The sequence below is a fragment of the Lichenostomus cassidix genome, chromosome 14, assembly GCF_008360975.1.
Source record: "Lichenostomus cassidix isolate B80296 chromosome 14, HeHo_3.0, whole genome shotgun sequence".
NCBI classification, from domain to species: domain Eukaryota; kingdom Metazoa; phylum Chordata; class Aves; order Passeriformes; family Meliphagidae; genus Lichenostomus; species Lichenostomus cassidix.
Window position 1 is genome coordinate 980,387 of NC_139495.1, and position 23,378 is coordinate 1,003,764.

Genomic DNA, 23,378 nt, shown 5'->3' on the forward strand with positions numbered 1-23,378 from the left:
TGGACCTGCAGGAGTGGCTCTGGCACAGCTGGGATGGGGTCAGTCTGGAGTCTGCCTGGCAGAGGACACTGCAATGGGCTTTTGGAGCTATTTAAGCTTCATGCTTCATGCATTGCTCCCGATTCCTCCAGGCAGCTCTGTCCTGCCCTTAGTGCTGGGAAGCTGCTGGGAATGGGGAGGCAGAACACGAAGGTGAGTGCCAGCCCCAGAAACAACACTGACAGCTCCCAGCCACTGTCCCATCCTCTCCACCTGGGACAGGCAGAGTAATTAGCTAATTATCATCGAGCCAATTACCCTGCTGAGACCCTCCTTATTCCCCTCCCCAGACTGGTGATTGGCCCTTGTCCTTGGGCAGTGGGAGCTCATCCTTCACCTGGAGCGCTGGTGACCTCCTCACCGTACCTGTTCACGTTGGGTTTTCCTGAAAGGTGATGTTTTTGCACTGACAGCAGGTCTGACTGCAGGGTTTAGCTGCAGGAAGGGGAGAGGAGCCCCTCACCCTTCCCTGGGGCACTGGGGGTGTGTGCAGAGCTGTGTGCACCCCTGGGTGGCACTGCCAGGGAGCCAGCAGGCAGCACCTGCCTGGGGAACGGGAAGAGCCATTTCTTCCAGGTGCCTGTCCCACTTGGCAGCTCCCCAGGGAGGCCAACAGCAGCATCAGGACCCTGGCACAGCTCCCTGGTGCCGCTGGCTCTGTGCAGGCTCTGCAGGGCTCCCAGCAGCGGCAGCACTTCAAGGTTACCAAATCTGGGGCAGCCACGGCAGCAGTGTCCCCTGGGCTGGCTCGTGAGCACTGTCCCCAGGTCCAGCACAGGCCTGACAGACTGTGGTGTTCCTGCTGGGATGGATCCCAGAGGGCTGCTGTGAAATTTGTGCCTGAGCTGAAATTGCAGGCCTTGGCGGGTGGGAATGGCAGATTCACAGAATGATTTTGGTTGGAAGAGAACTCCCAGATCATCCAGTTCGACTTGCAACTGATCCCCACCTCCTCAGCCTGACCAGAGAGCACTGAGTGCCACACCCAGTCATTCCTTGGACACCTCCAGGGATGGGGACTCCAACACCACAGGGGTGCTGCCACCCGTCATGCAGTCCCCAGGGCACACAGGGGACGAGAGAAGACATCAACCTGGAACTGAGGCCATGAGCATCTCCATGGCTTCCTGGTGATGTCCCCACAGGATGCCAGGACAGTCGCACAGCCCAGCTCCAGCCCTGCTCCGACACCACGGATGTGGGCAGCGCTGTCTGCCAGGCAGGTGATTCAACCTGGGGCTCTACCAAACGAAGGAGGCTGGGAAAAAGTGACCTGTGGGCAGCGCAGGTGTGAAATACAAGCCACCAGCACCCTCCGACCTTCCAGCCCCGAGGCGGGCGGGGAGGAGCAGCTGGATGCTTGCAGCACCAGCAGCACCTAGCAGAGCTCAGGTAAACGAGGGGGTAAAACATCCCACCGGGTTTAGCATTTTCTACATCATACAAAAACTGAAGCCACTTCAAACATCTGCGCTGTGAATTCCCTCTGGAGAGGCATCTGTCAGCTGAGCTGTGCTCTGCTCCAGCAGCCAGGAGCCAGCAACACGTGTGTTCTGCTTTCCTGCTTCTGCCCACGCTGGTCGGGGCTGTCCCGGGTGTCTTTGTTGGGCTGGGAAGGGAGGGAATGGAAGTGCTGATGGGGGTGAAGGGAGGGGATAAAAGTGCTGATGGGGGTGCTCACAGCACCACAAAAATCTTGCTCTCCTGTGATCATCCAGGAATCTTTTACTTGGCTTAATGCGACTTCAGGAGATGGAGGCGGCATGGAACAACAGCCCCTCCTCATTAATCTCCCGTAATCAGCAGGTATCTGTTTCCCACGCCCATGAATCCAAACCTCAGTGTGCATTTGTGAATCTTTAATGGAGAAGCTGACTGAGGGGATTCGCCTGATACCCACAAATCTCTTTATGGATGTCTTGTTCCTTTATTAACTAGGGATCAAAAAAAACAAACCCTACCAGCCCGGTTATTTTCATAACAGCATTTTAAAAGGCTACTTTGAAATGGAAATTAGAAAGATTGAAAAAAACCAACTGTGATCAATTTTATAATTAGCACAGGGCGAAGTGTTTGGTAAAATACCCGGTAGGAAGCTTTCAGGAGCACAATGAAGATGTAATTACACCGATGTTTTCCCTTTTGCAACAAAATAAGAACTAGAATGTCTGCGGGGTGACAGGCTCAGACTTTGAATGGACATCCAGGCACGCAGCGGAGCAGAATCTGCCCTGTGGATTTCTCCATGCTGTTGTAGTGCAAGGGAGTAACTCCCTGGGGCCATTCCCAGGGGATCTCCAAGCCCTTTGCAGCATCCATCTGTTCTGCCAGGTAATCACCAGACCCTTCTCTCGGGTGCTCAGCCCCAAAGCTACACCCAAGCCAGGAGCATTCCCCATCCGCTGCCAGCGCTGAAGGTGACAATCTCCAACCCTCCCGGCGCAGGAGCCACCCAGCGCCCCTGCCTCATCCCCCAGCCCGGCCTCACCTTCCTGCTGAACTCCTGCGCTTTCTGCCTCCTGTCCGTCCGCACCGTGCCGGCTCTGGTGCAGGTGTCCCCGGCTGTGTCCCCTGCTGTGTCCCTCATGGTGTCCCCGGCGGTGTCCCCGCGCTGTGGCCGCAGCAGTGCCAGGCGCAGGGATCGCCCGCGGCACGACCCCACCAGCTCGGCCGCCACCTCCGGCAGCACCACCGGTGTCCCGTCCACCTCCAGCACGTAGTCCCCTGGCTCGATCCCGCAGGCCGCCGCGGGCGACTCGGGGCTGACGCTGGCCACTCGCGGGGGGCTCCCGCTCGCCAGCTCGAAGCCGAAGCAGCCCCGCGGCCCGGGGGGGATGCTGGCGTGCTGCAGCCGGGACACCACGCCGATGCTCGGCGGCACGTTGTCGCAGCGCCGGGCCAGCCCCAGCAGCGCCTCGCAGCCCAGGGAGGACACGGCTTGTCCCTCGATCTCCAGCACTTCGTCCCCCGGGCGCAGCCCCGCCAGCGCCGCGCTGCTGCCCTCCTGCACCCAGAGGATGTAGCACGGCCCGGAGCCGCTTATCCGGAACCCGAACGACTCGGGCCAGCCTTGGTTGGTTGCCGGCATGGCTGCGACTGGAAGAGAAGGAGGGAAAGAAAGGAGTTGTGATGGCTTTTCCATCCTTGCGGGCAGTTTCTGTCGATGCCATGAGGAGCCCAGCTGGTGGAGGGTTCCAGTCTGTGCTGTGTCCTCTCACCGTGGGAAGAAGCACCCCAAGATCCTGTATTTCCTCTAGATTTCCTTAAAATAACGACTTTTATTCTCTCTTTGGCTGCTGGCAGTGCCATTGAGGAGGCCACGTTGGCTGGAAAGGCTGGGGCTACTGGTGGCATCCAACCTTGACCTGGCACAGCCCTGTGTCACCTCTGGCACAGCCCTGGTCTCACCTGTCTGTGGCACCCACCTACCCACCTACCAGGACATGCATGTAGGTGTCTTCTTGTATTTATTTGTGTGTGGAAATTATTATTTCATTTCTCTGACATGTCACACTAATGAATAGATGATGCAAGGACTTAAACCAGCTTGCTTTTAACGAGCTCTTTTTAACACTCAATATTTTAGCTGTTCGCAACTACAAAATTACTGTAAATTCATTAGAATTTGCCAGATCCTCTCAGCTTAGAATTTTCCAGGTCCTCTCAGCTCTCCCAGGATAATGTCTCTGTGCTCTCCTTGTGCTGTGTATGGATTGTCCTGATAGCAGCATGCTGCAGCGGCAGGATGATGGTTCCTAACAGGACTTATTTGTGATTCACGTGAAGGGCTCGGATCGGCTCCAGGGATGCTCAAGGACAAATCGGGCACAGCAGCCCTGAACATCTGCGGGAGCTGTCTTTGCCCAAGGTAAACCCGGCCAGCTGATGTGCACAGTGCACTTGGATGTCCTTTCCGTGCTGCGCTGCCCAGCTGACCTGCTGTGGTCCTTCCCAACCTCCCATTCCGTGATTCTGTGACGTGTCAGTGCCTGCACCATCCACCGACACTCGCTAAGGTAATTCACATGTGGCTTTCCTCTGCATTTGATCTCAGCTGCCTGTGAAGATGCTTTTTATCCCGTGTTTATTCCGTCTGTGTTACTGAACGCACATTAAGCACTTACAAAAACGAAACTCAGACAATTTTATCTGGGCAAATTATCTTACAGAGACTATGAGGACTCAGAGGGGAAGAGCTGGGGGTGAAGCACCGGGCAAGTCTGGCAGCAGTGGGGTGAAACCCATCCGTGACCAAACACCATCCCCAGGGCTGCTGAGCACAAGTTCTGACAGCTTCAGCAAGAGCCCAGCAAGCACTGGGATGGTCCCAGTGAGTGCTGCTGCTCTGGGCTGTGCTCCAGGGAAAAGCCCGGCAGATCAGCGGGGAGCTGCATCCCTTCCACCTCTCCGCCCCTCGGCTCGAGCACTTACAGAAGTCCGCAGCCATCCCAGCGAGCCGGCGGCTCTCACCGGCGGCAGGTTTGTCCCACCAAGGGCTCGAAGCTTTCTTGGCTCTCCTCCATCACCCCCGGAAGCGCTTCCCATGGACCCGCAGGGCTCCTGGGAGCATCTTCCCGGCTCCCCCGTCCTCGCTGCAGCCCCCGGGCTTGGGGGCCGGTCCGGGGCGGGTGACACTGCCGTGGCACCTGGACAGAGCCTGGCAGAGGGTGACTGCCCCTTCTCGGGCTTCTTACTGGAGCCGTGCGCCCTTCCAGCTGCTCCAGCTCAGCGCCAGACACGCACAAAGGTCTTTCTGGCCTTTTCCTTTCCTAATTAACTTTATTTCCATCGCAAAGAGGAGCGCGGACAGACTAATTGCCGTGCTCGTCCTGGCTGAGCCTGGTGCTGACCTGAGCCTGCAGATCTGGGGGGAATTAGGAGCTGGAAGGAGGGAAAACAGATTAGTGCCCGTGCAGGGAAATCCTTCACCCACAGGGCAAATCTGAAGCGACAGCACTGTGCAGAGCAGCAGGGACAGCGCCGGGGGGACCTGGCCGTGCCGGGACCTCGCTGGCTCCGCCGGCAAAGGTGAGTGGGACACCGAGATTTTGGGAGCTCGACCAGCACGTGGTTTGCTGCAGGGATTAGGGGTGGAGGGCTTCGGGGCTCACCAGGAGAACTGTCCCCAGCCAGGCTGCGCCGTGCGGGACAGCGCGGGGTCCTCGCAGCGGGGAACAGCCGAGTGTTTGGCCACAGAGCCCCCCGTGCTGGCACCGACTGTCCCTTAAGCTGCTATTTCTGATTTTTTCCTCGGCTTCCTCGGCACTGAGGGATCCCAGGGCTTAGCACGCTAAGAGGTTTTAGGGAATTACACGTCCTGCTGCGGCACCAGCGGGAGGGGGGTCTGCATCTCTGCACGGACCGCGCAGTGATCCAGCCTCCCCACGGCTCCGGCTCGGGCTGTGCTGTCGGCAGCGATGGGAAACAACCTCCCCGGAAAGCTGGGAGAGCTGGCATGGGCTTGGGCACAGCTTTAGGAAGGAGAGCTGTGGAGACCTGCTCTGAACAGCCTGAGGGTGAGCACGATGTGCTGGAGGGTCTTCCTCCTGCTCGGGACCGCTGTGGTCATACATGTCACTGCTTCGGGGGATTGAAACCCACTTCCTCCTGCTGCTGTCCTCTCCAGCTCCTTTCTGGCAGATTCCTCTGCACAAATCTCTTTCTGAGCAGCAATCCCCGGGCTTTGGGACATCTGTCTTCCCGCGCACACGCACCTCCTACAAACCTCGTGCATCTCTGTCACCATTCCCTGCCCAGACAGACAAAACTGCAATGAATTCCCCTTTTTGTCAGCCAGTGAGGTAATTGCTTCTTTTCCCTCCGTTTTTAAGTGACTTGAGCACTTTGAACACTGACCGTGAATTTTAGTCCTTGCAAGAACTGAATTCTGGGATCCCAAGTGAATGGAGGTGGTTTCCATTAAGACCTTCTGCCAGGCTTTGACCAGATTAGATTTCTTAACTGATTTTCACAGTGTTTGCACTGAATGAGCTTCATCCCTCCGAGTCTCAGCCTCTGCTCAGGTATTTGCTGGCTGGCTTGTCCTTGAGCACAGCCGGTAAAAGGGCACCGAGTGGATGAGCTCCACGGCAGTGCCAGTGCTGGTGTGGTGGCACTTGCTGCAGCTCCTGTCCTGGCTGTGCCCACGGGCCGTGGCACACAGACCCTGCCTGTCCCCCACAAACAAATCACCTCGTGTCCACCCCCAGCCTCTTCTGTGCTGCCAGACTTGCCAGGTGACATCCAGTGACCCAAACCAAGCTATTTCTGCACCTGCAGAAATTCTGCTGTCTCAGTAGGCTGGGGGAAAGTGGCTTTTCTCCTCCATCCTCCATCAGGAGCCAAGTGTCCTGGGCTGCACTCCAGGACAGCTGTGCCACAGGAATATTTTGGCTGCATTTCTCCCTCTCATGTCCTATTCGGTTCACTGAGGGCCCAAATGGGAGCACTGGACTTACCAAGCGAAAAAAGAGACTCTTGCTGAAACTCAACCTCCTCTCCTGCCTCCCACCGAGCCGATTCATCCCCTCTCGGTGCCAAAGCCTCTGGAGCACCCGTGGGACTCTTACCTGTGCTGTCCGAGCTCCGGCCAGGGGCACAGCGGGACCCAGAGCTGGGAAAACCATCCCAGCAGCTTGGGAACCTTCGGATCGGTGACGCGGCGGCCGCGACTGGACGAGCTGCTCTGGCAAATTCCAGCCAAGTAACCCAATCGGCCCTGGGCGGCAGGGCAGGGCGGTTTCAGTTGTCAGACACACGGAGGGATGAGCACAGCTCATCAGTTCATCCAGTTCCCAGCTCATCCCGGCCCAGGGGATGGGGAGAGTGCAGGTGCTGCAGAGAACCCTCACCTGGGACAGGGGGGATCCGCCTTACAGGGGAATATGGTGCTCAGAGCTCTGGGAAGACACGAGGATTTTGCTTTAGAGCCTTCACAAAAGGCCGCGACACCGAAGGAATCTTTGGCGATTCCTGAGGAGTGACACAGGAAGGGTAAGGGCGCTCGGCGGCGACGCTGCGGGAAGACGGAAGCAGCGCTCCAGCCGCACGGTAACGAGCCGCCCGGGACTGCGGGAACGCCACGCTCAGCTCCGGCATTTATTGACTGATTTAATTCGCGTTTTTACGGCTCTATCCCTCCTCCGGCGCCGCGGAGGGTGGCTCTGAGCCGCCGGCGGTGTGTCCGGGCCGGCCGGGCCCGCCGCGGCGCCTGAGGGCGCTGGCAGCGCTGGGAGCGCTGAGGCGCTGCTTCCGCAGGCCGCGCCGGCTCCGGGCCTTGTCCCCTTGTCCCCTTGTCCCCTTGTCCCTCCGTGTCCCTCCGTGTCCCCCTGTGACCCCCGGGGCTGGAGTGTCCCCAGGGAAGGGGCTGGAGCTCCAGGAGCGGCTGAGGGAGCTGGGAAAGGGCTCAGCCTGGAGCAAAGGAGGCTCAGGGGGACCTTGTGGCTCTGCACAGCTGCTGACAGGAGGGGACAGCCAGGGGGGTCAGGCTGTGCTCCAGGGAACAGGGACAGCAGGAGAGGGAACAGCCTCAGGCTGGGCAGGGGAGGCTCAGGGTGGACAGCAGCAGGAATTTCTTCCTGGAAAGGGTGATCAGGCCTCGGCAGGGGCTTCCAGGGCAGTTTGGATTCACCATCCCTGGAGGTGGCACTGAGTGCTCTGGGCTGGGGACAAGGTGGGCATCGGGCACAGCTTGGACTCGATGGGTTTGGAGATCTTTTCCAGCCTAAAGGATTTTATATTTTTGCGTTGTCCCTCACAGAAATACACAAAGCATTGACCTCAGTGCTGGGTGCTGCTGGAGGGGCTCAGAGACTGTGCCTGGGCTGGGCTGCTCAGTTCCTGAATCCCACACCCTGCTGCAGTGACCTGGCATCTAACAGCTGCTTCTGCTCCATTCCAGGCTCGGCATGGACTTCCTGACACTCTTCCTGATTTACCTGTGCTTTGTGCTCGCTGTCACTGCCCTGCTCTGCCTCTGCTCGGGAAGGAAGGAGAGTTTTCTCACAAGGAGTGTCGACAGGGCAAGCCAGGTAAAGCACTGAGCTTCCAGGTAAAGAATGAACTTTCAGAGGAATGATCGTCTCCTCTTCTGGTAATCTGCCCTGCTTTGTTGTGCTAAAATTAGTGCAACTGCTATATTTGTTCTCAAAAAAAAAAAAAAAAGCCAGTGTGTGTGGTTGGTGATAATGTATTTCATCCTGTTTTAATGTCTGCTCTCAAGGAAGTGGGATAGGAAGTACAAATACACTTCCTTTGAGATGATTAAATCCTGCCCAAGCAGGTAATAAAAACCATTTGGGTCTCCCAGCTCCTGTCCCTGCCTGTGCCTGTCTGGAGTGAGGATGGAGCTCCTCACGATGCCAAAAGCACCTTGTTCAGTGACACCACAACATGTCAGCTGTGAGAATTTAAACAGGAATCAGGCAGGCCCCAGGAATTTGCAGTTTTGTGGTATTGGCTGCTGTCATTGAGAGGGAAAAGGTGTGGGAGGTTTGAGGATTAAAATAGGGAGAGAATTATAAGTGGTGGCAGATATTTTAGGGGAAGCTCTTTAATGTGTGTACTAATGCTGCAGGCTCTTGTTTGCTAAGAAAGAGGGAGGAACGAAAAGCTTTAAAAGAGGATTAAGAATTGGCATTTTATTGTAAAAATGGGGGATTGGAAAAGTACCAGTTCATTTTTCTCTCTGTTGGGCTGTGTCTGAATGAAAAGGGGAAAAAAAGCTGTAAAATTCCTGAAGGGAAAGGATGAGAGAATTATCACTTAAATTGTAAATTATATTTAATGCTCTTCACAGGAGCTCAGACTTTTTTATTACTTATATTGTACTTCCTTTTGGTTTATAGACACCCTGTGCAGAGAAATTGATTCTTTTCCCCCATTTCTTAATAGCTGCTGCTATGAAGGGTTTAAGAAGCAGCAATTAAATTACTGCTGTGGTGTGAAGCCACTGTCTGGAGGAAACCAATCAATACTAGTGCCTGGGAAATAAATACATGTGAAAGTAATCAATACTTTACCTGGGCTATAAATACAGATAATGCTCAATAGAAGGTCACAATAGATGTGAACCAATGCAGTACAAACCACACAATATCAGAAGGATCTGAAGCTCTTAGTGTCCAAAGGAGGGACACAAGGGTGGTGAAGGGCCTGGAAAAGCCATGGAGGAGCAGCTGAGGGCACTTGGCATAAGCCTGGCAGTGTGTTGAGGTTTCCTGCAAGCTCCTTTCTGTTGGGTTATGTTTCCTCTTGCAGCAAACTTGAAAAAAGCCTCTTTTCACAAACACTCGTCCCTCGAACCGCCGAGATGAGACGTACCAGTTCACACAAAAAAATATTTAGCATCTTCTCAGCTCCACATATGCTTTTTGCCTCCTGGTCTTTCACATCTGAGGCAAGAAGCTCTCACTGCATATTTTCTTTCCATGTCAGCTAGAAATAGGCTCAGCTGCTCTAATTCCTGCACCGTGTTGCTATAGAGATCTGTCAGCTCGGAGCAGCCGAGTCAGACAATTCCACAGGCACATCCCTGGCTGAGGCATTCACTGAATGAACACAGGCAGGTTCCTTCTTCAGCACATCGAGCTCTGCTTGAAAGGGCAATTAGACATGGAGCCTTCAGGATGGATCAGACCTGGGGCTGAAGAAACTGGATTTTTTTGGGTTTGGTTGGGTGATGGATTTTTTTCCTCTCTTTTCTGGAGGCCACAGGCTTTATCCCTTTGCTTATCTCCCCTTGATCTGTCAGATGGCCTGATGGAGCATATTGTAGCTGGGGAATTGCTCAGTTCTATCCCCTGCTTAACCCATCCCCATCCTACACCCACCCTAAGCTCCTTAGAACTTTCACACATTAACCCAGATATGTTTGTTTGGGCCTGGTGGGCCCCCAGGAATATAGAACCTTAACTCCCATGTAGAAAACCCCAGCAGCATCCCTGCCTCTGTTCTTTCTTCATGCAAAAGGGTGGTCAGGCAGTGGAACTGCCCAGGGACATTTGGAGTCCCCATCCCCAAAACCTCATCCCCGTCCAGGGAGGGACTGGATGTGGCACTGAGTGCTCTGGGTGGTGGCAGGGTGGGGATTGAGCACAGGTTGGACTCGAGGATCTTGGAGGGCTTGTCCAACACTAGTGATTCCAAGATTCTGTGGTTCTGTGTGTTATGGTTGGACTGGATGATCTTGAAAGTCTCTTCCATCCTCGATTCTGTGGTGAGAAGCTCAGATGGCCCTGCAGAGGAGCCTCCTCCCCAGCATTGTGGCTGTGCAGATCCAGAGCTGAGGGACAGGGACTTGTCCTTCAATCTGAACTTGCCCCAAGGCAGCAGTGATGTGCAGTTCAGGTAACAGTGCTTTATTTCCCTCAGGTGGTGTCACTGGTGATCCCAACCCAGCTCCAGAGGGTGACACACCGGGCACTGCACAGGCTCTTCCACACAAGGTACTGCACTTTTATGCTTTTGACATTATTTTTTACTGCTATTTCTGGTTAGTGTTGGCATCTCCTGCCTTTATCAGAGCTCTCAGTATTATCCTTAGATATTCAGTCTCCATTTGGGATGCCTGTCAGGGATTACAGATTCCCTTTGAGGTTTGCCATGCTGCTGTCTCTCCCTTCCTTGTTCATTGTTTAGAAGGTGGAACCCTGTAATGTTTGAACATATTGACAAATTAGGATAATGTGGCTCGGTAACAGATGTTGGTCACACTGGTGGGATCCTGCATCCCCACAGGAATTACCACAGCCTCTCTGGCAGCTGCAGATGGAGTCAGACAGACTCTCAGTCTCCATCCTCTCCCTCAAATCCCATTAGTCTCAGCCCAGAAGCCTGGATGTCCAGGTGGCTCAGGGGGAAGCTGCACAGCTGCCATCGTGTAGCCTGCTGGTTTCAGGTGGATTTTGTAGTGTTTGTAAACTCTGGTGTCTCAGGAATGATTTAAATACCTTTTCTCTGGGGACAGCAGCTCAGTGGGACAGTGACATCAGGGCAGTAAATCTACAGCTCTGCCATGAGTCCTGGGGTTGTTTTGTGCCTGTTCTGCTGATCCTCTGCTCTAATCCAGCCTGAGACAGAGAGGTGACATTGTCAGGTGTGCTGGGGGCACTGGGACCTTCCACATACTCTGGAACTTGTGTTCACCACTGCCCAACTCCTGCCACACTTATTTTTTAACAGCTGGTTATATTTAAAGTGTTTTTAAAATTCTTTTTTGGGGTTTTCTTTGCTTTCAGAGTAGCAAATGCCTTCTGGCAGAATGTTTTGTGGCCTATTGCTGTGGCATATTTTGTCAGTAGCAAGTGATTATAAGACTTTGTACTGACAGGGAAAAAAGATCCAAAGGACATGTGAACAAAGCAGGGAATTTAGCTGACATATTTAAAGGAGTGCATGTGGGAAGAAGAGAAGGAGAAGCCAGTGGATGGAGAAAACACTATTAATACGCAATCCAAGCTGGCCTGAAAACCTAAAAGATGTGTCTCCTTGCATTTGGAAAGTCTTTGATCACCTCTGAGTGTACTTGACCTGTTAATCAGGATGCTGAGTATTAAATAGACTGTCCCCTTTCCTTCCCAGGAGCTGTTTGTTTGTGGTCCTGCACGTAGCCCTGCAGGCTGCAGTGTTTGGGGAATACACCTGGGAAGTGTTTGTGTACTGCTGGGAGCTGCAGTTCCACCTCCTCCTGCTCCTGCTGCCCTACGTGCTGCTGGCTGGGAACATGGGCTGCTTCCTGCTCTGCTCCAGGGCCAATCCTGGTAAGATCATGCTCATGCTCTTTGAAAACAGAAAGAATGCTGTAAATCCCATTTCTGAGCTGTTTTTCTTGTCTCTTTCCCAGGTATAATAACAAAATCCAATGCTGCATCCCTGGTTAAGGTTTATGCCTATGATGGGGTGCTGTTTCAGAGAGGCCTCGTGTGTCCCACGTGTGGTGTGGAGAAACCAGCCAGGTCCAAGCACTGCAGTAAGCATCTGAAATTCCTCGATAAGCATGGCAGAAACACTTTCCCAAAGGAATTCTCCCCCAGGAGCTGCAGTTCCCACTGCAGCTGTTCTGTTACCAGCTCAGTGCACACAGGGCTGTGTTTGTTTTTCTGGGGTCCCAGCTCACAGCTGCTTTTGCCCGTCTGTGGAGCTGGTTGGGTGCTGTTTCTTCTCACAGTTCTGAGGGGATAATTCAGGGTCAGGAACAGCCAAACCTTTGAGCAGCTGGAAGTTAAATGAGAAATTACCACCTGTCAAGACCTGAGTTCAGGATTTTGTGTTTCACAGAGTCACAGAATCCTGGAATGGTTTGGGTTGGGAGGGACCTTTAAAGCCCATCTCACCTCACCCCTGCCATGGGCAGGGACACCTTCCACTATCCCAGGTTGCTCCAAGCCCTGTCCAGCCTGACCTGGAACACTTCCAGGGATAAGAAGTCCACCACCTCTTTTTATAATCCAAAATAAAGGTGGGAGCTACAATCTCTACCTTCCAGGTGCTTTGCCAGGCAGTACTGTCAGAGAAACCAAAGTCTCGGAGCTGCAGTCTTGGTGCATAAAAGAGGAAATGAGATACATTGTTTTTCTTATGATACACAATTGAAATTAATTTATTCGCTTCAAAAGCTGCCAGCTAAACCCTGACTGTAACTCCCACATATTTTCAGCTTAAAAAACATGTAAAGATCAAACAGATTGCTTAAAAACCAAGTGCCAAGACACCTGTTTTGCCCCTGCCTCCTCGAGGTGTCTGCAGGACCTGTGTGCATCGCTTCGACCACCACTGTGTGTGGGTCAACAACTGCATTGGAGCCTCCAACGCTGGGCTCTTCCTGCTCTACCTGCTCTCCCTGACAGCCACAGCTGCAGCCATCGCTGCTGTCACAGCTGCATTCCTCATCCAGGTGCTGCTGCTCTCCAACATCATGCACAGCACCTACCTGGATGCCCAGGGACAGGAGCACGCCGTGGAGATTGCCTTCCTCGTTCAGGTTAGCTCATGCTACAAAATGTTCTCACACTTTGCTGTCAGGAATGTTGCCCTGTTCTCCCAGGATGGGGACAAACTGCAGGTTTTTAGCTGCTTTACACAGGTAACTACATTTAGAAAGCTGCCATTGCAGAATACTTTAAAAATGAGGGATTTTCCTCACAGCACTTCCCATCCTGTCTCCAGGATCTGTCACACAGAGAAGGAATTTACATTCCAATGATCAGCTGATGCAGTAAAGCTTAGAAAACAGCTGAGAGTCCCTGAGGTATCTTTGTGGAGATTTTAAAGCAGGACACACCACCCTGGAATGTAGAGAGTTCCACGTGCACATGGATGTGCATTCCAGCTGGGGCTGTGCAGTGGTCATGGCATCCAACCCTCCCATTTTTTAACTTATTTTTCTTTTTCTCTGCAGCACCTTTTCTTGACTTTCCCCAGGGTTGTCTTCATGCTGGGGTTTGTCATCCTGCTCACACTCGTCCTGGGTGGATATTGCTCCTTCAGTCTGTATTTGGCCCTCAGCAACCAAACCACCAATGAATGGTGCAAATCCCGAAGATTTGGGGGTTCCTCCCATCTCCCATCACAGCCTCATGACAGACCACTTGTCTACAAAAACATCTATTCTAAAGGGATCTGGAGGAATTTAAAGGAAATCTTTAAGCCTCCTACAGTGTCGGAAAGGAAGAAGAAAACATGAAGATATTGTCATTTCTCTGGGCATTTTTAAATGTTTTTTAAGACTTAACTTCAGCAGTGGGCTTGGCTGCCCCAGAAGGATTTTGTAACGAGATTACTCAAGAATTCACATCTTGGTGCTTCAGCAGAGCATCATTTGAGATGCCTCACTCAGTGAGACTCAGGTTCAGCTCAGTCCTGGCCCCTGATTCAAGGGATTTTACCATCTTCCCAAAGCGAATCTTTCTCTCTGGGAAAGGCTAACACAGAGCTGTGAATTTTGAGGAAGCAGTATCTTTCTTTGGGAAACAATTAACCCATTACTGTTAACAATGATTACAACAGGTTGTGTGTATTTAGCTGAAAAAATTATTTCTGCCAGGATCTTACCTGCAGGAACCACATCCTAATGCAGATTTGGAGCTTTAATTTCCTTCCTAAAGTTAAAGTGTCCCTGTTATCTTCTCCCTCCAGAAATAATTCTGAGTACAATAGAAGAAAAAAAAAACATAGTAAGAACTTTAAATAATTTTATTTTTAAAAATGTATTTATTTACATGCCAAATCTGTACAATATGCAATTAAAAATCCATATATGGTTTAAAAAAACCAAATTCCTATACAATATGGCTTTCCAGCCCCCAGGCTGGCTCTCAGAGCAGCCTGGCTGGCATTGCAGGGTACAATGATGCATTCATAGACCAGTACATAAGGCTACTTGTCCAGGATATTAAAGAGAAATACTGCAGTACCATGCCTTGGGAGGCCTGAAGGAGTGAGGTTAAAGGCATGAGAGTGTTTCAGTGGTGCTCAACACACACCACAACTCCTTAGGTTTGGTTTTCTCAACTTGTTTTAAATGCATATATTTAAATAATCCCTCGTGAGACCCCACAGATTTGCTACACTTTCTGAATCCTTTTAAAAACCAGACCACTGCTGTCCCACGGGCACAGCAAACTGATTCCCAACTGACCTTCCTTAATTCGAGGCTGCTGTACAGAATACTGAGTGTCACTTCTGGCCTGTCAGTCTCCTCAGTGTGACCAAGCCAAGGGTTTAACTCCTGGGCTTGGTTTTAGACTGAGAACACATCGGGCCTGTCCTGTCCTGTTCTAGTCTTGCACTATCCCTGCAGAACATCCGCCCTTGCTCTCTGAGCAGCTCCATTGCCCAGCTGAGCCTGATGCAATCCCCAGGCAGGAGAAGGCAGGCAGAGTGCAGCTGCTCCACCCTCACACGATCACCGTCTGCACCTCCACGTCACCCTCCTGGGAGGCGGCGATGACGAACTCCCCGGCGTGCTCCATGATCTCGATGTCCTCGGATGCCACCATGGTGACGGTGGCCTCCTGCGCGGCCAGGCTGCCGTCGGTGGCCAGCACGGCGCCGTCGCCGATGGCCGAGGCCAGGGTCATGGCCACCTGCTCGGTGAGGCTCTCGGGCGTGGCGATGGTGATGGTGTCGGCAGCGTCGGCGGCCGCGGCGCCCTCGGCCACGGTGACGTTCTGCACGATGATCTGGTGGCCCGAGTTGGCCTGGTTCACGATCTGCTGCACCACCTTCATGATGTGGCTGTCGACCTGAGGGGAGAGGGGGCTGCACTGATGGTTGGTGCATTTACTGCGAGAATTAACGGCAGTTATCACTGATGACCACGGGGCAGTGACAGGAGCAGCTCTGCATTCCAGGCTCCTCCAGCTGTCACCCCTTGTGTCACTGACTGACTGCTTTACCTCATGTCTTGTTCCCTCTATAATTTCAGTAGCTTCACTGGTCTCCATGTCTTCAGTAGAAGTCTGAAAGACAAGATTATTCCCTTTTTAGGCTCTTCCAAAAAAAATTTAAAAATCACCAAGATATAATTCACTAAGATGTTTTACACAAGTCTTTCTCTTCCTGACACAGGCAGTAGCTACTCCAAAAACAACTCCTTGACATTCCCTCCCAATCCTGTTATCAGGAGCTGCTTAAAATGAATGCAGAATGTTCACTAATAACTGTAAGAGAATGTCCTCCCTCAGCAGGACTTCGCCAAGCAGAAGATTTTTCTCCTACTGGAGAAAAGCTACAGCAGCACTCAATAATGGAGCTGTTACCCTGCTTGGATGAGACCTGGCTCTGTGTCATGGAGAGGAGAAAGTGAAATACAGAATTCATTGCTCTTGGCAGCCTCTGTTAAAAACAACTAAGATTATCTGGGACAAACTAAGATAAATAGAAATGGGAGAAGATAGTAGGGAAAGCTGAAACAAGTTTGTGAGGACCTAGAATCTGCTGTGGTCAGAAGTGCTCAGGCTCAGCCTCTTGCTGAGCCACTGCCAGTCTTCTCTTCTCCTTCTGCTGCCAACACACAGCACTTTGGGAGGGTGGGGAAGCTCCAAGTGCTTTCCTTCCAAACAAGGCTAATCCTACTGACTCCTGGGGCCATACAGGCAGGGTGGAGCCTGTTTTACCATCTCCCAAAAGCCTGGAGCAGGAACATGTACAACTGCAGCTTTTCCAGACCAAATCTTGTGCTAAATTCCCAATGAGCAAGCTGGCTGCCCCTTCTCACCTCAATGATGTATTCCTGGGTGTCTGCCACCACTGAGGAGAACTCCACCAGAACCGTGTGAGGATCTTCCGAAAGGACCGTGGCTGCTAAGTTGTCAGCAGACTGACTCTCCTCTGACACTATCACTTCTTCCACCTCTTTCATAGCAAGGAGGCAGCCACCTGCATGGAATTCCAGAAAAACATCATCTTTTGAGGCCATCTCCAAGAGCAGCTGGAAGGTGCTACACAGCACCAGTGAGGCTTCTTAAGGGGATGCCATGGACAAGTGACCAATATCACAAGAGAGGCTCTTGACCCACCAGGACAGACCAAAGACCAGCCCAGAAGAGCCCTGGGAACTAAGCCTTGAGCAGAACAGCTCTCCAGTGCAATTCCAAACACCACATGGGTAAATTGAGGTGGTAAAACCACACAGAATTTCCAGAGCCATGTGTGAAGAACATACAGGAAGAGTTTGGGTATATTATAAGTCCCTAATCTTTTCTGCTGATACATTTCAGTACGTCCGAGGAAACTCTTTTTTTCTTCCAATAAATTTGTATTATTCCTTGAAATAACACCATAAGCACTACCTGAAGAAGTCTGAAAATCCCTGCTTAGGAGCTGAAGGAGCAGCAAGTCCAGTGTTACTAATCCCATCAAACCAGATTAATTGGTGAGAACTTTGCTCAGGACATTTTCCTCACAGAACATCCCCACTTCCACGCAGGCCGTTAGATCCACCCTCACCACCATTCCCAGGGCAATGGGAATTCTCAGCCCCAGGGCAGCCCTGCTCACCTTTGGTTTTGAGGTGCCTGTTGAGGGTGCCGTGCTCAGCGAAGCCACGGCCACACTTGTAGCACTTGAAGGGTTTCTCGCCGGTGTGGTGGCGGATGTGGCGCACCAGGGAGCCTTTCTCCCGGAAGCCCCGGCTGCAGAACTGGCACACGTAGGGCTTGTCCTCCAGGTGGGTACGGAAATGCACCTGCTGGGCGTTCTGCACACACAGAGGGGCAAGGGAGGGGTCAGAGAGGACATGGCAACTCAGGGATGCAGGGTTTAGCTTCCGGGATGCAGCTCGATGTTTTTTATAGGATACAAGGACGTTATTAGGAATGGTACTCCCCAGGTTAGTGCTTCCATGGAGACTCTCCAAACTATGACCCACTTGCTTGGTCCCCCTCCCCTTGCAGTGGACTGGAGGGGAGAATTGGGAGGCACAAGAGGTGAAGATCATGGGCTGAGATAACAATTTACTGGAAACAGCAATGAGATATGAAAGCAAAGAACAGTAACAATACTGATGATCAAGAGTATGAGAAAGAGGTGAGCAATTCACATGGAAACATCCCTGGCAACAGATAGAAGGAATCCCTTTTCCCCACCCCAGAATGTCCTGGCCATGCTCCCTCCTGGCTACTACAAAAATTAACCCAGTCCTGGCCAGAACCAGCACACTGTTATTATATATTTGTTCCACACATGAAGGAATACTTTCTTCAGAAAACTTAAGGTTTTACAAAGACTGTCCTACTTTTTCCCACTTAACCAAAACCTCTTTCTGTGACTTCAGCTCACAGAATCACTGAATGGTTGGAAAGGACCCTAAGGAACATCTTGTTCCACCACCCTGCCATGGGCAGGTACACCTTTCATTATGCCAGGTTGCTCCAAGCCCTGTCCAGCCTGGCCTTGGACACTGCCAGGGATGGAGCAGCCACAGCTTCTCTGGGCATTGTACAAGAGGCAGGAGGAAAAGCTTCCTATCCTCTGGGAAGGCTGGTGTGAGGGGCTCACCTTTGTCTTGTAGCGCTTGCCGCACTTGGGGCAGGCGTAGGGCCGCTCGTCCGAGTGCACCCTGCGGTGTCCCTTCACGTGCGCGATGGTCTTGTAGAGCTTCCCGCACTCCCCGCAGCGGAACCGCCGCTCGTTCACGTGCACCTCCTGGTGCTTCTTCAGCAGGTAGCCCTTGGTGAACTCCTTGCCACACTCCTCACACTTGAAAGGTTTGTACTCTAGAGACAGAGAGAAAATGTGTGGGTGATCCAAGATAACCCGCAGCGCAAGGATTTGGTACAGGTGTAACTGAATTCTTACAAAAAATAACCTGGAGAAAGTGAGGAATTGTATTTCCAACCACTGGTGTGGGCTTTCACAGAACCCCAGGATAGCTGGGCTTGGAAGGGACCTCTGGAGATCATCCAGTCCAACCCCCTGCCCAGGCAGGGTCACCTGGAGCAGTGACACAGAAATGTGTCCAGGTGGGTTTGGGATGTCTCCAGAGAGAGACTCCAGGCCTTCCTTGGGCAGCTGTTCCAGGGCTCTGCCACCATCATGGAAAGAAGTTTTTCCTTAGGTTGAGGCAGAACTTGTGGTGTTTTAGTTTCTGGCCATGGCTCCTCATCCTGTCACTGAACAGAGTCTGGCACCATCCTCTGACAGCCCTTGGAGATATTTGTATGGATTGATGGATTCCTCTCAGCCTTCCCTTCTCCAGACTGACCAGATCCAGCTCCTGCAGTCTCTCCTCATCAGAGGAGCTGTACCATGGCTGAGGTCACTGAGCCACAGCTCGTGTCAGACAGCAGCCCCAGCAGCACTTTACCTGTGTGACTCTTGCTGTGTGTCTCCAGGGCAGCAGCTTCACTGAAGGCTTCATTACAGTGAGAGCAAACGTAGCGTTTGTACCCATTGGTTCTTTCTGCAGGTGTCTGTTGGAGAGAAAATGGGAAAGCTGCTTTCTTTTGTACTAGTGTGTCCAGTTAGGATTGCTACCCAAATTCCCAGTTAAACACTCCAGCTTTGACAGGAAAGAGATCTCTGCTGTTCAAAGAGACAGCACATGTGTGAAGTAACATCTCCCTGAAGTCACACGTGCACAATTGAACTCTAAAAACTGACACAAAGCCACAGGCATGGCAGAGACACGTGAGGAACACAGTGCTGCCCACAACCAAATACAGACAAGGAAGGTTAAAAAATTAATCTATTGCTGGAATACAAACATACAGACTCTGCTTGCTCCAGTTTAACACACTGCTCTTCACACGGCTCCTCTTCTACTTCCACCCCTTTGTTTTCCAGCTCTTCTGGAGCAGCAGCTGCAGGTTCATCTGGCTTCTGCACTTCTTCCACAGCAACTCTCTCAATGACAATTCCCGAATTCCTCATGGCCTGCCTCAGCAGGTTCTCACTGTTCACTTCCCCCTCACATGGCAGCTCCTCGGGATGCGACTGCTGATGGAACAAAAGGAAGTTTGGCACAGCAAATCCACAGTTTGTCCTTTTTTACAGCAACACTGCTGCTAGGGTCGCTCTCTCTGGGGTGTCCAATGCTGTGCTATGGGGTTGAAAGATCAACATGGGAGTATCTTTGGCTGGGGAGGAAAATGAGGTGGATCTGTACTCTGACACACAAGGGATGACAAGCCTTTGCTCCTACCACAGAGTCACAGCAGGGAATGGTCAACAAAAACATCCCCTCATTTGGTGGTGGTGAAGCCCCAGCCCCTGTAAGCTACACACAGCACTCAGCTTAGCAGCAGAGGGGCCAAGGTCAGAGCACAGCAACAGCCCACATGGAGAACAACCAAATGAAACACTCATTCCTCCACTAAGATTTACTGTCAGTACTCTAGATTGCTCATGAGGTGAAATTCTCTTTGCATAAAACACATGGAAGGTGTTTGAGACAAACAACACTCACATCTGGCTCCAGGGGTTTTGCATCCACCACGGGAAGCTCCTGCATCTGCACATGGACTTCGTGGAGAACGTTGCCTTTTGCATCTGTCACGAGGTGGATGACAGGGGAGGCCTCGATGGATTCGCTCGCTATCGAGGACACAGTGTCTGTGTTGGAGCTGCAGGATCCTGCAAGGGATGAACCATGTGGGGAAATTCCACCCCTCAGCAACTCCCTGTGCCTTAGAGCAGGAGGTGCCTGTTAGAGCCACCTTTGTAACACATTCTCAAACATTCCTGAGTTCACACCCAGCTTCAGGGTAATAGCTGTGCCTTATAAATTACCTTTTCCTTGTATGACAAATACAAACTCAATACCACAGAAATACTTTTTTTTCATAAATGAGAATCATGGAATGGTCTGGGTTGAAAGGGACTTAAAGTTCATCCAGTCCCACCCCTGCCATGCCAGGGACACCTTCCACTGTCCCAGGCTGCTCCAAGCCCTGTCCAAACTGGCCTTGGACACTTCCAAGGCTGCAGCAGCCACAGCTTCTCTGGGCAAGCTGTGCCAGAAGGAATTTATATTCCCAGTGCTGAGGGTTTGCCTTTATCAGACATGAGGCAGGTCCTGACAGCATCACTGACCTGATGGCAGGTCATCTTTGTTGACAACTATTTCTTTGGTCACGTTGAAGCGGATTTTTTCAGTGCAAGGTGTCAGAGATTTAAGGTGCCGAGTCAAAGCTCCTGATTCCCGGAAGCTTTTCCCACATTTCTTGCATTTATAAGGTCTTTCATCTGGAAATGACAAGAATCAAAACAACCATTTAAAAACCAGCACTGCCAGGATGTGTGACAGGCTGAAGAACATGTTCAGCTTTCTACAGCACATGACTATGTCTAGCCCAGAACCTTCCACTGCCTCTCAGCACCCCAAATACTGCAGAGCCCAACAGTTTTAGCTCAGCAAAACATGGAAAGCAGCAAGAAATTCCACTGCAAGGCAAATGGATAACCACAGAGAGTCCCAGTAACAAGGAACCCTTATTTTGGAGAACTCTTACCCGTGTGCCGCCGGTGGTGTCGGATCAGAGACCCCTTTGTCCTAAAGGAAGTTCCACACAGTTTACACTCATAGTCCTTCCTGCTGCTGTGAGTGATCATGTGAGCTTTGAGGATGCTGGCCTGGGGAAAGAACTTCCTTTAAGAGACATTTCAAACAGTTTAAAGATTTTACACTTCAGCTGTAAAGCACAACAAGGCTCCTTGTGAAAGCAGAATTTCCCTTTAGGAGGTGTGACAGGCACTCAGCACTGTTACTGGGTCTTGGGATCTCTTAGTTTACAACCAGCCTAAATACCTCCTCAACCCACACCAGCAGAGGGGATACTCACAGTTTTAAATGTCTTCTGGCAGAGCTCACACACGTATCGGCCCTCCTTGTTCACCTGCAGCTTCACCTTGATCAGCTCGCTGGAAATGTCCTGCTCCTGCTCCTCAGGGCTGCCCTGCTCCTCACTGACCTCTCCATCCACGTGGCCATTGGGGTTCTCAAACACATGGTCTCCTGCTACAATGACTTCTTTGATGTGCCCACTGCCTGGGAAAAGGTGAGGAGACAGTTGGGTTCTTTACAGGACAGAGCTTTTACCCAACAAGAGTATTTTACTGTCTCAGCATTTCATGCAGAAAGCAGAAAAGGGACTTTAAACCTACAACTTGAGTCTTTGCAACCTTCTCATTATGGCAGCATAAAACAGGCATTTCCAGAATGGAGCTTATTGTCTAATTTGTATTAATTATTTGTATTAATTAAGCTGAAGGAGGGTAGATTTAGAATAGATATTACAAAGGAATTGTTCCCCATGAGGGTGGGCAGGCCCTGGCACAGGGTGCCCAGAGAAGCTGTGCTGCCCCTGGATCCCTGGAAGTGTCCAAGGCCAGGTTGGACAGGGCTTGGAGCAGCCTGGGACAGTGGAAGGTGTCCCTGCCATGGCAGGGGTGGGAGTGGTTTGGCTCTAAGGTCCCTCCCAACCCAAACCATTCCATGACTACTCCATGATCCTACCCTGAGGAGGATTGCAGAGCTGACCTAGGGCTGCCTCTCCCAGCTCTGGGGGAACACTCAGCCCCAAATCCCAGTGACACAGAGCTGTCATGCACCCAACCACAACCCAAAGCCATCAGAAGACAGAGATGAGGGAAGAGGTTCCAAACCCACCGGGGTGCCAAGGCAGCACCTCAGAGCTCACCTACGATGGCTGAGGCGTTGCTGATCTCCTCTGCTATGGAAGATGCTTCAACAACAATGTGAGCAACAGTTATGGACTCCTCGACAGCAGGAACCACCTGCTGGCACAGAGCACGTTTCAGCAGGCAGGTTCTGCTTGTTTAAACACACTGCTCCCTCCCCTCCAACCCCACAGACCGTTGCATCCTAATTATTTCCAGCCCCGGCTCGGAGAAGCCGCTGTCACCTTTTGTCCTTCCTGGCCGAGGAGCCCGGCGAGCGCGTCGGGAGGGCGCTGGCAACCCTTCTGGAGCTTATGCTGCACGAACTCCTGCAGGGAGCTGAACTCGGACTGGCAGCGCCCGCACTTGTGCACGTCATCCTCGTCTGCGGGGGAGAACGCGGTCAGCGGGGCCGGGACACGGCAGCTCGGGTCCCGGGATGGGCTCAGGCTGAAGGGAGCACGCTGGAGCACCGATTGATTCCCCGCTGCAGCAGGGCCAGCGCAGAGCACGGCGCTGTGTCCGGCCGGGCTGGAGCAGCTCCCGTGATGAGACACCCAGCAGTGCCACACACCCAGCCCCGCCGCCCTCCCGGCCCGCTCAGCCGCCAGGCAGCGCCGAAAGGGAGCGGGGCGATCCCGGCCGAGGGACACGGAGCGACACGGAGGGACACGGAGAGCCCCCCGCCTCCCGCCCCGCTGTGGCAGCACCGGCCCGGCCCCCTCACCCAGCGGGCCTCCCGGGCCGCGCCGCCCCCAGGCCTGGCAGTGCCGGCCGCAGCCCTGCAGGGCGGTACCTTGCTCGCCGAAGGGCGGCGGGAGGCCGATGAGGGCGGCGGGGGGCGCGGCGGGCGCGTGAGGCGCGGAGCTCTCGGCCGCCGCTCCCCGGCCCGGCCCGGCCGCTCCTGCCGTAAGCGCCGCCGGCCCCGCGCCCGTTGCCATCGCGGCCCCCGTGTCGCAACGCGCCGCAAGATGGCGGCTTTACGGCCGTGTCGTCATAACAACGGGACGGGGCTCGGCGGGGAAGGCGCCCGCCCCGTGGGGGTGCCGGGTACCGGTGGGCGGTGCGGAGCACGGTCCCTCCGCTGCCCCCGGTGACCCCTGAGCCCCGGCGGAGCGCAGCCTGAGCAGTTCCCACCGAGTTACCGCCGAGTTGCCCAACGCGTTACCTAACGAGCCCCGGGGCACCCTGGCCAATAGCAGCGCGCGGGGGGCGGGCCC

At 52.9% G+C, this 23,378-nt stretch overlaps 3 protein-coding genes across 8 annotated transcripts in view; 1 reads left to right on the forward strand and 2 right to left on the reverse strand.

The window, feature by feature from the left end:
* Positions 1–6,718, reverse strand: part of GRID2IP (Grid2 interacting protein) — a 36,927-nt gene extending 30,209 nt beyond the window's left edge. The window contains exons 1-2 of one of the 2 annotated variants that reach the window (XM_085074292.1): positions 6,609–6,718; positions 2,528–3,135 (exon numbers count right to left, since the gene is read on the reverse strand). In XM_085074292.1, the coding sequence (XP_084930418.1) occupies positions 2,528–3,127 (600 nt within the window). In that variant the 5' untranslated portion in view covers positions 3,128–3,135; positions 6,609–6,718. Of the gene's footprint in view, positions 1–2,527; positions 3,205–6,608 lie in introns of those variants that run through there. The other variant, XM_085074291.1, reaches the window with a different exon arrangement.
* Positions 6,719–6,949: 231 nt separating this feature from the next.
* Positions 6,950–14,312, forward strand: ZDHHC4 (zDHHC palmitoyltransferase 4). Of its 3 annotated transcripts, none has more exons than XM_085074302.1 (7): positions 6,950–7,032; positions 7,940–8,069; positions 10,411–10,484; positions 11,620–11,798; positions 11,882–12,007; positions 12,774–13,018; positions 13,436–14,312. In XM_085074302.1, the coding sequence occupies exons 2-7, from the start codon at positions 7,947–7,949 to the stop codon at positions 13,718–13,720; spliced, it is 1,032 nt and encodes a 343-aa protein (XP_084930428.1). In that variant the 5' UTR covers positions 6,950–7,032; positions 7,940–7,946; the 3' UTR covers positions 13,721–14,312. The 3 variants fall into 3 exon arrangements, with proteins under 3 accessions (XP_084930428.1, XP_084930427.1, XP_084930426.1); XM_085074301.1 differs by having other exon boundaries at positions 7,030–7,089; XM_085074300.1 differs by lacking the exon at positions 6,950–7,032 and adding an exon at positions 7,619–7,711.
* E4F1 (E4F transcription factor 1) lies at positions 14,212–23,327 on the reverse strand. Of its 3 annotated transcripts, none has more exons than XM_085074297.1 (14): positions 22,955–23,327; positions 22,404–22,543; positions 22,179–22,275; positions 21,321–21,526; positions 20,991–21,111; positions 20,572–20,724; positions 19,946–20,112; positions 19,249–19,476; positions 18,845–18,950; positions 18,037–18,254; positions 17,038–17,236; positions 16,256–16,416; positions 15,435–15,497; positions 14,212–15,297 (listed from the first exon to the last, which is right to left on the reverse strand). In XM_085074297.1, exons 1-14 carry the CDS (start codon positions 23,097–23,099, stop codon positions 14,962–14,964), a joined length of 2,340 nt encoding a protein of 779 aa, XP_084930423.1. In that variant the 5' UTR covers positions 23,100–23,327; the 3' UTR covers positions 14,212–14,961. The 3 variants fall into 3 exon arrangements, with proteins under 3 accessions (XP_084930423.1, XP_084930422.1, XP_084930421.1); XM_085074296.1 differs by having other exon boundaries at positions 14,212–15,281; positions 19,249–19,473; positions 22,955–23,326; XM_085074295.1 differs by having other exon boundaries at positions 14,212–15,281; positions 22,955–23,326.
* Between the last annotated feature and the right edge of the window lie 51 nt (positions 23,328–23,378).

Bases quoted from the DNA above. Each gene is read 5' to 3' on its own strand.
- ZDHHC4 (XM_085074302.1), top strand. From the start codon at position 7,947: ATGGACTTCCTGACACTCTTCCTGATTTACCTGTGCTTTGTGCTCGCT. The intron at 8,070-10,410 runs GTAAAGCACTGA...TATTTCCCTCAG, and splicing joins GTGTCGACAGGGCAAGCCAG to GTGGTGTCACTGGTGATCCC. The intron at 13,019-13,435 runs GTTAGCTCATGC...TTTTCTCTGCAG, and splicing joins AGATTGCCTTCCTCGTTCAG to CACCTTTTCTTGACTTTCCC.
- E4F1 (XM_085074295.1), bottom strand. From the start codon at position 23,099: ATGGCAACGGGCGCGGGGCCGGCGGCGCTTACGGCAGGAGCGGCCGGG. The intron at 15,498-16,255 runs GTGAGAAGGGGC...CTTGTCTTTCAG, and splicing joins CCCAGGAATACATCATTGAG to ACTTCTACTGAAGACATGGA. The intron at 15,282-15,434 runs GTAAAGCAGTCA...CTCTCCCCTCAG, and splicing joins TAGAGGGAACAAGACATGAG to GTCGACAGCCACATCATGAA.